Below are 12,862 nucleotides of genomic sequence, written 5' to 3' on the forward strand. Positions count from 1 at the left end.
GCGTTTACCATCTGCTCCGAACGGATCAACTGTAGGCTAATCACACACACGCACACACTACAACTGCTAAGTATCTTGTCCGTGTCCTGTGATGTCACACTTCACTTCTGCAGGCAATCACAAACTCTCTCGATTGGTGGTTCTCAAGGCGGGGTCCCACAGGGGTCTTTCAGGAGGTTCCACGGGGCCCCCAGCAAAATGATGAATTGTTTGTTCCAGAGAGAATGTACAATAATGAATGTTTTGATGAGCCTAGTTTCACTTATGTCCCTAACTGTAGTACACAGAGGTATGGAAGTTTGGATTAAATCACCTCTAACAGTATAAATCTATCAGACCAAATCTCATGAAATGTGGTCCGTGGTCTTATGCGTATCAAGTGAAGGGTCCTTGCTAAGAAAAAAGGCGACGAATCACAGCTGTAGATGACTATATAGAGCATCCCTCATTTCATATATACAGTGTATGTGGACGGACACACACACACACACACACAATAACCTGGCAAAGGTTTCCACAGAAATTGGCAAAAGAAACAAAAAAACAAACTAGAAATATAAGTACAAAAATCTTTGAATAAAAACAAATAGTTAACTATAAAATCATGAGACAATTGCGGTCATCAGATATCTGATATTTATTTTTTGATGTTACACTACACAGAACATTAATACTGTTAAATACTAAATGGAACAGCTCACATTTGTCTTTACAATCATTACAATAAGCATCTGACAAATAAAAAGAAACCTCTTCTGTTAAAATGCATAATTTATCATACTTAAATAAATTAAAACGTACAAACTTGCTGATCAATAAATCCTCTGGCTATTATACATTACTTAAGGCAGAATCTACTTAAGTAAACTTGAGAGGTGAGTGAGGCTAGACGACTAAATAAACACCCTAACGGTCAAAAGTAGTGCACGAGGAGAGGACCGCGCTGGACTGACGCAACAGGAACGACGGCGACCTCCCTGCTTGTTTTTACAGTAGACAGCACCTCAGCCACACAGGGGGAGCCCCCCGGTCGAACCATCCCAAAGTCATGTTCCCGTTACCTGCTCGTCATCGTCCAATCAGAACCGGCGTCGTGTACAGAGCGAAAACCGGTTCCACGCTGCTCAGCACCGACATGCGATGGAGAGAAGAGGATTGCCCGTTAAGGAACTAAAAACGATAATACTGATGATTTATTTACCTGCCGCGGTTCGGACTTCACAACCGTCGTCTTTTTTGACCTTTAAAATCTACCTTTGACCTTTGTTTTCTTTTTTTTTTTTTATTCCTCCAGACCTGAAGAGGGGGATATCCTACACATTCAGGGACGGTCAAAGATCCTCCTCGATCGCACAATCTCTTTTCGCAAAATGATCGGCTTGTTTTTCCTTGACACTTTCCAGATCATTGTGATCAAATAAAAAACCTGTTTGAAATGTTGTAACAAAAACATAAAGCCTGGAACACTGTGCGGCCTGACGTCCAACACCAGCACAGGAAGTCAGCGTTTGTTCTTCTGATTTGACATGCACACAGTGACGTCCCATATCTGCAGCGCAGGGTCTGACCACCACAAACACTCGTTCGTGTGTGTGTGTGTGTGTGTGTGTGTGTGTGTGTGTGTGTGTGTGTGTGTGTGTGTGTGTGTGTGTGTGTGTGTGTGTGTGTGTGTGTGTGTGTGTGTGTGTGTGTGTGTGTGTGGACGAACAACAAAACTTATTTTAGGAATGAAACCGTAGGAATGAACTAAAACAAACACATCTGATCCCTCGATCCCATTTACCTTCGTCAGGGTGTTCATATGTAGAATAAGGGCATACCTAGTTTAAATATGCCAAAATAAACATGACATATTTTTCCTTTTACAGGGTACTACCAGAACATGAACGTACAGAAAAACGAAAGGGGGGGATGCAACCTAAAATAAAAAAAAAATCCCAACCACCATGGAAAGCTTTGTCTCATGAACATAAGTGTAGTGCTCCGTGGACATTCCAAATCGATGTAAACAATGCAAACAAAATGGTACGCTTTCCCTTTCCACGGTATATGATCATATTTAAATCCATGTCCACGTCAGGTGCTACATATATAGTGTTCATTCCACAAGTAACAGTTGTGTGTTTGAGTCGTGTTACATCAATCGTCATAAAGAACATGTGCAAATGTTGAAACACACATCGCCAAAAACAAAAGAAAAAAAAAAAAGAAAAGTGAATCTACCAAAAATAAAATTCTAACCGTTCGCCATCATGTAACAAAAGAAGGGCGTGTCCTACGGAGGGCGCTGAGATTCATTTCCTAGTCGGCACAACACCCATCGTTCCCTCAAACCAACGCATGTCAATGGATCCGTCCAACTCGTTGGGGTTTCAGCTGAAGACGTGTTGTCATTCCACTCACTTATCCTTCTAAGGGCCTTGTTTTGTGGTTCTGCCATAAAGAATAAGTCAATGGCGCTTTCCCCCGCACGCACCAAAAAACCCTGTTTTGCTGTTCGGGGCTCCACCAACAAATAAAGATAAAGGGGATATATATATATATATATATATATATATATATATATATATATATATATAAAAACTGTTACGCCATTCAGTGTAGATATGATGGAGGTCGCTGCTGGGTCTAAGACGCTGAGCGCTACATGGATGCCTCAGCTTGGCACTAAGATGGGAGCTTGGAAACAAAGGCCATTGAGTTATCTCTGCATGGGCTGTTTGTTAGGACACAACATGACAAGCAACATGCCAGACGGTTTTCTGCTGTTTTCTCCCCCCCATTATAAAATACTTATCTGAACCGCACATATTGAAGAGGTTACGCCTCCAGAACAACAGCCGTCCACGTTTTTTTTGTTGTTGTTTTTTTTTTTTTTTTAACTTGACTGTACATAGATGTTGGCATTGTAAGCATTAGTGTCATAGCAGCGCGTGCACACACACACACACACACACACACACACACACACACACACACACACACACACACACACACACACACACACACACACACACACACACACACACACACACACACAGGAAGACAGAGCAGGCGGATGAAAAGGGACCAAAGAAAGAGAAGATGAGAAGCCGGACCCCGTGTTCTCCCAACTTGACGCATGCCGCCGCTTCCCAGAGGCTCTTCGTTCCCTTTTTCTTTTTGATCTTCGACGGTCCCTTCCGTCACAGGGAGTCGGCAAGAGGATGGGGGGGGGGGATAAAAAATTAAAAATAATGAAAGACTCACAAAAGGAGAAGAAATTTGCTCCCAGCATTTTCCTTTTTTTCGGGGGTTTCCTTCGCCGAAACATCTCCTCTGAACTCCCGCTCCTGAGGATAAGTCGGAGCACAGATCCTACCATAGGAGGAGCGTACTTAACCCTCTTCTCAATATTTGAATCCTTTTCCCGACTTGAAACAAAAAGAGGAAGAAAAAAAAAAAAAAAAAAAAAAAAACTTGAATAAACTCTTTTTTTCTTTTCCCTTTATGCCACTGACACTGCAGTTTTTGTTTTGCCCAAAAGTAACTGAATAGTTTTTTTTCCCCCCAGCGCAGCGCCTTGGCCAGTCAATTCACTTCAGAGCGGCGGGGTATAAGGGTGGAGGCGGGAGGCGGTGGGGGCGGGGGTCGGGGGGGGCGGGGCAAGTGGAGATTCCTCGCTACTGGATTTGACAGGCGGTGGACGGAGCCGCCTGGCAGCATATGCAGGTGGAGTTGACGGCTTTGGGGGGGATCAGGTCCAGGTCCTCGTCGTCCGGGATCTCGTCGAGCCGGTAGCCGTCCTTCAGGAGCTGGATGTTCAGGTCCTGGTTGATCTGCTGCAGGGGGTTCAGGGAACACACGGCAAACATCAGGGCTTGGGGCACTGGAGCCGCAGACAAACTTACACACTACATATACTGTGTACTACAGACTGAAATACCAGTATCCACACATGAAGTAGCTGGTCAGAACAAAAAGACGTTTAATGAGCACACAGAATGGAGGGGCAGGAGATCGGGTGGTGCTTTGCAGCTCCTCGTCTCCATCGAGGACCGACTCATTCACTTACTTCCTCCACCTCCCCGGGCCAGTGGGTGGACGGATACCTGACGTGGGTGTGTGGGACAGGGTGATGGCGGCGATGTCAGCGGTTACAACCAAATGAGGCCGTCGGCACAGTGACATTACTACCTACGGTGTATTGCATAGATACCTGGTCCCTCAGACATCTCACCTCGGCCGAGGAATATCCCGATGAGGAGTATCTGGACACGTCAAAGTCGTCGTCGCTGGAAAAGGGGAGAAGGGAGATTTCTACGGTAAGACACGTGGACCAGCACAAAAGCCCAAAATGGCGGGACTTGTTTCACGCCTCGGCAGAGAAGTAGATGAAGTGATATTTCCATGAGAATAAAGCTTCACAATCTGATAGACAATCTACAAGTATATAATAAGGCTGAATTATAATGGCCGTATCTCACACGGACACACAATAATAACCCAACAGCCAGTTTGAAGCATAGTCTATCTAACGTGGTCATTTTACCGCCCTGCACAAATCGTAATGAATTATTCTGAAACATCTACCACAACGACCGTGACCACGGTGGCTGTGGGAGCGGGCAGGAGGAAACGCCGCTGTTTGTTGTGAGCGGCTATGAAACGCCTAGCGTGCCAGACGGAGCGCGTGACGAAATAAGATGTGATGTCATCTTGAGTTGGTTGTGCGAGGGTCCGATGGCACGCGAGAGATATGGCAGGGGCCGAGCCAAATGGGGGAGAGGGCAGAGTCGAAAGGAGGAGCGGGCGGAGTCGAACGGAGGAGCGGACCGGGGCGGAATGGAGGAGCGGGCGGAGCCGAAAGGAGGAGCGGACCGGGCCAAATGGAGGGGCGGAGTCGAATGGCGGAGCTGACTGGGACCGAATGGAGGAGCGGACCGAGTCGAATGGAGGAGGTGGCGGAGTCGAATGGAGGAGCGGACCGGGCCAAATGGCAGGCGGAGTCGAATGGAGGAGCCGACTGCGACTGAATGGAGGAGCGGACCAAGTCGAATGGAGGAGCTGGCGGAGTCGAATGGAGGAGCGGACCGGGCTAAATGGCAGGGCGGAGTCGAATGGAGGAGCCGACTGGGGTCGAATGGAGGAGCGGACCGGGGCCAAATGCCGACGCAGCGGTACAGGAGCAGGACCGAACACCCCTAACCCTATTGTGATCCTCAGCAATGCAAGAGGCTTTGTCCTTTCTAGACAATCCCCTCAACAGATAACACACTCTAGTCATGAAATGGATTTAGCCGCCATGTTACTAGTATAAGAGCTACCATAGCCAGCCAGCCCCATTCATCCACTCTTTAGTTTTAACCTCAGAATTTTGCAAACATGAAAGAACATCTTCAGGACAGCCTTGAAGCTTGTGGACGACTTTGACAATTTTGATCTCGATGTCACAGGAAAAAGACAGAACACACACCTATCAGTGTCCAGGGCCACCAAGGGCTTCTCATCTGGGCTTTGGTCTAGGGAGGAGTAGCCTTTGTTTGGAACCACCAACCTGAAGCAGGGGACAGAAAACAGCACGCAACAAAGAAGAATAAACAGTCGAATGAACAATCAGAGATCCGTGCACATAAAATGCCAAAAAACAAGGTTTTTTATTTTTATATGGAGGAAGCACAATGGTTTTTCCATCAAATGGCACTAATACGACAGAGGAGGCAAATAAAAATAGGTCATTCACAAAAATGTCTGCCCCCACATTATCAAGGGGGTATAGTGGGGGACTTGTCATCCGCTGCCAGGGACATGACACTATCCTAGAATGCAGAGGAGAACCACAAACGGGGGCTAATCTGCTGCACTCAGCCTGCAGGAGCTGCTCTAATCTTCTGGCCTGTAAACCCACGGCTCAGACCCGGCTTGGCATCGCCACTAATCCACCAGAGACTGGAAGAGGAAGAGGCAGATGAGACAGTCAGCCACAGTGTGGGTTTGGGGAACTTTTTCTCCCCCGTCAAACCTTTAAATCTTTTATTGTCATTGACATTGAGAGAACACAGGAAACCCTGTCTCTAATGCAGATCGTTGTGTTTTTGTTGACGACATTAGGAAGTCTGACGGCGTTCCTACAAGGCTGGCAGCCAACTGGGGCCTTTGAGGCCTCGCCATGATGGCCTGGCCTTTGTATTTCAGTTGGTGGCAGTATTTTGTTTTGGACGCACGGCAAAAATCAACAAAATCACACATGGCGCTCGCAACGCAAACTATTGCCGTTGTTGACGGTACACGGGGAGACAGGTATGCTGGTGAGATGCGGACGGGCTGGTGAAGTTCTCACCTTGTCCTGGCATTCTTTTTGGGCTGCTGATTGACGGGACTTCCCACGGTGCCGTTCTTCACCGATCCCTTCCTGGCAAGGTCCCTCTGTTTCTCTGCACAGCCACAGGACGTGTGGTTATCAGCTTCACGAGACTCCACACGCCTCGGTCTCGGCAACGACCGTCACCACTCAGTAATGTGTTTTTTTATAAAAACATTTACAAAAGGTATCCCATGCTTCCATGTGCCAAAAATGATAATATAAACATTGTATTATAGCTAAACCTACGCCTTGACGTTGCGGCCATGAAACGTCGTCAGTCTAAACAACTTTTAGGTATAAGTTCTGTGGCCTCTGGACCAACCTCATCCCTACATGTTGCTGTTGGTCTTTCGTCAAATACGTTCCAAAAGTTACGGACTGTAAAAGCCTCATTCCTATGAAACGTTTAGCATGTACAACTCATGCAGGTACAGTATGTGTCTTTCCATACCTATCTGGACTTGCAGTGGCGACGGCTTGTAGTTCATGGCCACCGTCTCTCCCTCTCGGGCATCAGAGTCAGCCTCTGAGGTGGAGGATGCTGCTGGGTCCTAAACACGAAAACACAGCAACAGTGAGATAATGCGTCGTCTATTATGTTACCTTAATCAATGCGTATGGTAGTAAGTATAATAACATAATACAATTTCACATTTGTCTAATTTAATTCTTTCACTAAAGATGATATTAATTTGAAACATATGCCTGTGTCATCTTCTGAGGTCTATGTAATGAAATTCTGAAAAAATTGCAAGTATTTTATTGACACAAATAATGCCCTAAAGCCTCAATAAGCTTATATTGAGTCTCCATACAGGGAAAATGTATGTTCCATAAGGGGGGGGGTTGTTGGTCAGGGACTAAATGACACTTTTCTACAGCTGAATGGTCCAAAAGCTGTTTCAGATCCCTAATCCTGAATTTAATCAGCCCAGAGCTGGCTAGACATACATAAATGATCCTGCCAATGTACCCCAGTAAAATAGTGATCTACCTCCACGAGACAGAAAATCCAGGGATGCATCAAACTAGGTTTAAAGTCAGCTAACAAAGCAATAAATCCTACTTTGTGAGACCGGCCCCAAGATTTATCATGACAAATAATACTACCTCCTTCCTTTATTCATACAATGCTAAACCGAACAAAACTGGCAAGCTCTGAAGGGCCCGCTAGCCGGGCTGGGATTCTGTTGGCCAATGCCGCCCTATAGATGGGCAGTCTGAGGTCTCTAAATGCCTGTGGTGTTCTCTCCAATGCGAGCGGGGGTGACAACATGGGAGGAGGAGGTCGTGGGAGAACAGAGGGGGGTCCTGTTGAAGTTGAGGATTGCCTACACAGAGGGAAGGGGAGCTGGGCCGTACTGGGCCCAGGGCTTGGCCCCCTTCACTAACAGAACCCCACATTATGCTCAGCCCAACAGGCCGGCTCTTGTTGTATACTGGGGGGGGGATTCCACAGCACACATGGGGGAAAGGCTGCCGGGCAGCGGCTCACAATTAGCTTCCAGTCACCTCAAGGATTTAGCTGCCATAAAAACAAGCGGCATGACCCAAGCTGGAGCTGAAACATGTTAGCCTAACCTACATATGAACTTCTCTGCCTGATAACGCACAATTGGAGGTGTTACGTTATTAAATATAGTGTGCAACTGAATTGAATGGGCAACTTAGATTACATTTCAATAACACTTTCAAGTGAAACCAGGTGTTCAATAAAGTGTTATCTTATCCATCTTTGGATTTCAATTAACTCCCAAATCCATTCTGGTGCCGGATGCTCTCATATGAGTGTATTCTGGCATTTCCAGAAAGTCCATGGTATGAATCCCTCTTCTAGACTGATGGAAAGTTGGCTTGGTGTTGCTTTAAATGCTCCAAGTCTCCCTTTGACTTTCTTTTTTCTCACCTTGAATACGGTCAAAAAGCTGCTGACACTCAGTGCTTCTGATCTTTTGCGGCAGGACAGGAATATAATCGCCGAGCAGCGCACACATCACCGGGGCACCGGTCTCCCAAAGTTGCTGTCGCTCAACACCGAGACCGTCGAGGTATTTAACGCCTCCCTAGTCTATAAATATGAACTGTACATTGAAATCATCAATCAAATATCTCTTAATGGCATTCTAACCAACCAACCAAAAGCAACTCATCTTTGTGTGAAAGAGCCGACATCTATCCCAAAACTAACAATACATAAGTGAAAATGATTTTTATTTCATTTGTGGACCAATCAGCTTCAAAGAAGACAACAGGTTCATCTGATGATAGCTGAAATAATTCATGAGGACTGGCAACAAAAAAACAAAACATAAACCAGTGCATGAAGGAGGCATTCCCACTCTTTCAGGTTTGTGACGGATAGCCACTTCCCTAGGATCATTAGACATGACGTGCAGCACCACCATTCCTTTTTTCATGTTTTCACACACGCTGTTTGCTTTATGAATATGAGGTAGGATCTATCCAGAAAACCAACCGCTTTGAGCTTTTCTGCAGAGCGGGCGGTGAATGATGAAAGTGGCTTCGGCATTATGCTATCAATGACAGATGCTGCTGTTGTTCTCTCAACATAAAATATCGTGAACAATGCACCGAACGGCTGGATGGTAAACAACAACAACAGACCAGATGACAGCCGCCTCTCCCATTCCATAAATAGAACAGTTTATATCATTTTGAAAGGGGTCCCTCCTCTGCCATTTGAGGAAACACCCTTTGATTTGGCCTGTGAACCTGGAAACAGAGAGAAGCTGGCTTCATTATGTTTGATGGCACCTAAAGCCTGCACATTTAAATTTTCCTTTTTATATTAGGGCCATGTATTAGACAGAATATGGCAATACAATATGCATCACAAAACGATTCAGTTTAACACGATATATGCCGATACCCATCAATAATGTTAATTTTACTGTCAGAAGTTGAGATATCTTGCTTTAGTTCCGTGTTGGGCACTGGCTAAAACCCAATGCTACTGGTTTTACACACAACTTGTCGTTTCCATTCTCGAGTTGTGCACCTCTGCCAGCGACAGTCACCCTGAAACCCCTTCTCTGCGCCCCTTTGTAAACATATCTCTGAGAGAAGCCAGGTTCAGCTTTCACTCAACCAAATGTTGGATTTCAGTGTTGTGAGATGTGCACCCCATGAATAAACATCACAGTCCTCTAATAAAATGGGATGGAAATTTCTATGCACCCCTACTTACACCCCTGAATATGTTGTTTTACTCAACAATAACTAGGCCACAAGGTCAGTGCACTGCATATATTGGTCAACAATAATGCTCAGCAGCCTAGTAAACATAGTGTCACATATATTGTGGCTGTCTATTCAGAGTATGCATTGTTGAGGCCACGTGTGGACATAGAGAAACAAATGATGTGGCCTATTAATTCAGGTGTGACGCACTGTTTGCCAGAAGGTAAATAATGTCATAAATGTGTCTCACACACACTCACACACACAATCACACACACACACACACACACACACACACACACACACACACACACACACGCGCACACGCACACGCACACGCACACGCACACGCACACACACACACACGCACACGCACACGCACACACACACTAGTATCCTCTCTGTGTGTCAGTTTCGTGGGCCTGTTCCCTGTTGAATGCTGTTTTACTGCCTCTGATGACGAAGAGCGCGGAAGCTGCTGACACAGCACAGACACCATGCGATTGGAGGGAATATCAATCATAGCATTGCCCCGGCCAATAGGAGCTGGGACTTATCTATCAGGTGACAATCAGAACAGTGGTGTGCTGTCACTATTAATGACAGTGGCTGGACTAGGCTCTCGATCACACTGTCATACAATGACATGGGCTGCATCCATCCGTCTCAGGTCACCACCCAGTGCTCTCATATGAAATGATCTGCCAATTTTTGGTAGCGATATTACATGGACTCTCTCTTTTTCTGTCTGACTCATCAACAGTCACATGAATACAAATATTTCATAGTAAGAAATGGTGCAGTGATTGCCATCATTCTTGCAGTACATATTATTTGTGAGGTCAGACAGCATTTTATAACTTAGGACACCAAAATGACTCTATATATCTAACCCATTTTAATTGTTCCCCTTTAATTTTAACCCTCAGGACTACATTACAGGGAATGTTACTATGTACATGACTTGAACTAAATGACCAAACCGTTTACTTTAAATACGCTGCAGAGTATTGTCTTTTATGTCTTTTAACTATTTTAGTGCATAAAGTCCTGGACAGCCATGTAATGGCTGAAAAAATGTTTCAACTTTATTCATTCGATTAATAAATATATAACAACTGGTTTAAAAATTGCTGAGTCACAAATCTATGAGATTGTAAGATAAATGTGATGTATAACTAGGAAGAGTGAGACAGTTAACATGGAACTGAAAAAAATGCTATGGGTGCAAATGATGTACAGAAGACGCATAACGTATACTAAAAAAAACACAGGGTGAGAAAAAGATTAAAACCAGAGAAAGCTGTGGTTTCAAAAGATCTTTAGGGAATTAAGGTCAACACGGAATCTTGAATAGTAAGCCCTCATTTCATATGCAAATAATTGTGACTGACTTTCACATAAAAAAAAAGAACCCACTGGAATCCAATGCCAGGGGGCAGACTGCTCACATCTTAATTGTGGGAGGCCATTGGTCCTGCATAATAAAGCAGAGACCTTCTGTGTGCACCGAGAATCCTGTTGCAAGCACCCTCGGACGTGTCAGACTTAGGAGACAGGGAAATAGTGCAGAGCACAGGGATCTGCGGCCCAGTGAGAGGGACAGCTGTTTCAGGGAGAGTGTGGAGAAGCAGGCCTGCGTGGGAGCACTGTCCGCTTGGTCGGTTTAAACAATGGAGTTCAAGCACTCGAAATGAACGCTCAAAGCAAAGAAAAACTATTGCATGGCCTGTCGTTTTTTGTACGGGACAGCATTGTTAAGGTTGATAGTATTCGCATGTCTCAGGATGGGCCTCAGGCCAACGCAGACCAAGACGGACTTGTTCCCTCATCACTGGAAGAGCGAAGCACACACACACACACACACATCACCACTGCACCGACGGGTTCTGAACAACAAACATCTCGTTGTGTTTTTGCAGATCAGTTGTTCTCAGCCTTTTTCCACAACGGGGAGCCTCACTTTGATACGCATATGGCCGCGTTGGGCCATGGACCCTATCTGATGAGTTTCTTTCTCTGGAACCTCATTTTATTGTTCGATATGATTCAGTCCAGACCTCCACGACTGTCTATACCAGTTAGGGAGATAACAGTGAAGCTGTGACGGCCCCGTGTGTGTGCACACTCACTATTTTCAACGATGATTATTACCAATTTTTCCACGCTACTGCTCTCACAGCATGTCTCGCCCGGTGGCACTTTGCCTGTATGGTATTATCCCGTTGCCATAGAAATCTCTTGGGCAAAGTTTTGGCACAAGAAGTCGAATATTCTTGCTGGCTTCTCTAAGTTACAGCACCTGTTGGGGTCAGGTCGGTCATTTTTAAATGTTTAGCGTGTACGTGGCTCAAACACGGTGAGAGGAGCAAAAATCTATCGTTAATAACAAGATGTGTCACTATAATAATAGTACGTGTGCGGCGCTACCAGCCCTGCCAATAACGGGGAAGTGGGACCAGCAACCGTTCGGAACCGGTCGGAGGACTCCCCGTTGGGAGCCGCCTCGTCCTTCCCCACGTAGCGGGCCCTGCTCCCACCGGCCGCCCGGCCACCGGTGCGGTCTCTGGGACAGGGAAAAACGTGCCCACGCCTCTCTTTGCGGTTCCGCTTGAAACACCGTCTCGGCCGCGGCCGACGGCACCGAACACAACGGCGGCGTGACGACCGGCGTGTGGTGGGTGGGCTCGGGGCTCGGCTTACCTTCACTCTCACACCGGGCGAGACGTAGACAGCCCGGCCAAGCCCATCACGCCCACCCGCTGTACGACGACAACCCGAGCAGCTCTCGGTGTGCGCTCGGTGACGTTAAAACGTGGACGTGCTGTGTCCTCGGTCGCCAAAAACGGGACGTTTCGCATTAAAAAAAAATCGGAGTCAATTCAAAATGGCATGGCCCCCCCCATCCCATCCTCCCCCTTACCAGCGGCTGTGTCTCCCCGTTCACCGGGGGCACCTGGAAGCGGTCGATCTCTTCCATCATTTTGGAAAACGGCTGCGAAGCTCTTTCACAAGCGGCCGCTCTCTCGCTCTCGGCGCGTCGCGGTTCTCACTCGACTCGCAGCCTCTTATTCCGCCATTTCCACGTTGTTTTCTTCCAGCCCGACAGAGGTGACTCGACAGCAAAACAGCAGCGCCGCCCCACTTCCGGGTAGCCGGCCAATCACGGGCCAGGGAACGTCTACGCGCCGAATGCTGCGTTCCATCGCGGTCGACGCTCGGAAATGTCTGCGCTCCTACGGCGGGGGAAAGCGCAAAACAAAAGGCCATTACAAATAGACCAGTGCGGTCTTGTGTAGAAATATGTCAATTATACAC

General features: G+C 46.6%; 1 protein-coding gene across 1 annotated transcript; it reads right to left on the bottom strand.

Moving 5' to 3' along the window:
- Positions 1–618: 618 nt before the first annotated feature.
- On the bottom strand, positions 619–12,647 carry fam219aa (family with sequence similarity 219 member Aa). The gene is made up of 6 exons (XM_080000318.1): positions 12,468–12,647; positions 6,795–6,894; positions 6,320–6,413; positions 5,456–5,536; positions 4,220–4,274; positions 619–3,821 (listed from the first exon to the last, which is right to left on the bottom strand). The coding sequence occupies exons 1-6, from the start codon at positions 12,525–12,527 to the stop codon at positions 3,663–3,665; spliced, it is 549 nt and encodes a 182-aa protein (XP_079856444.1). The 5' UTR covers positions 12,528–12,647; the 3' UTR covers positions 619–3,662.
- Positions 12,648–12,862: the final 215 nt, after the last annotated feature.

Source organism: Zeus faber (assembly GCF_960531495.2).
Source record: "Zeus faber genome assembly, chromosome: 5".
NCBI classification, from domain to species: domain Eukaryota; kingdom Metazoa; phylum Chordata; class Actinopteri; order Zeiformes; family Zeidae; genus Zeus; species Zeus faber.

Bases quoted from the DNA above. Each gene is read 5' to 3' on its own strand.
- fam219aa (XM_080000318.1), bottom strand. From the start codon at position 12,527: ATGATGGAAGAGATCGACCGCTTCCAGGTGCCCCCGGTGAACGGGGAG. The intron at 5,537-6,319 runs GTGAGAACTTCA...CCCCTGCTTCAG, and splicing joins AAAAAGAATGCCAGGACAAG to GTTGGTGGTTCCAAACAAAG. The intron at 3,822-4,219 runs GTGAGATGTCTG...AACCCCCTGCAG, and splicing joins CGGGATATTCCTCGGCCGAG to CAGATCAACCAGGACCTGAA.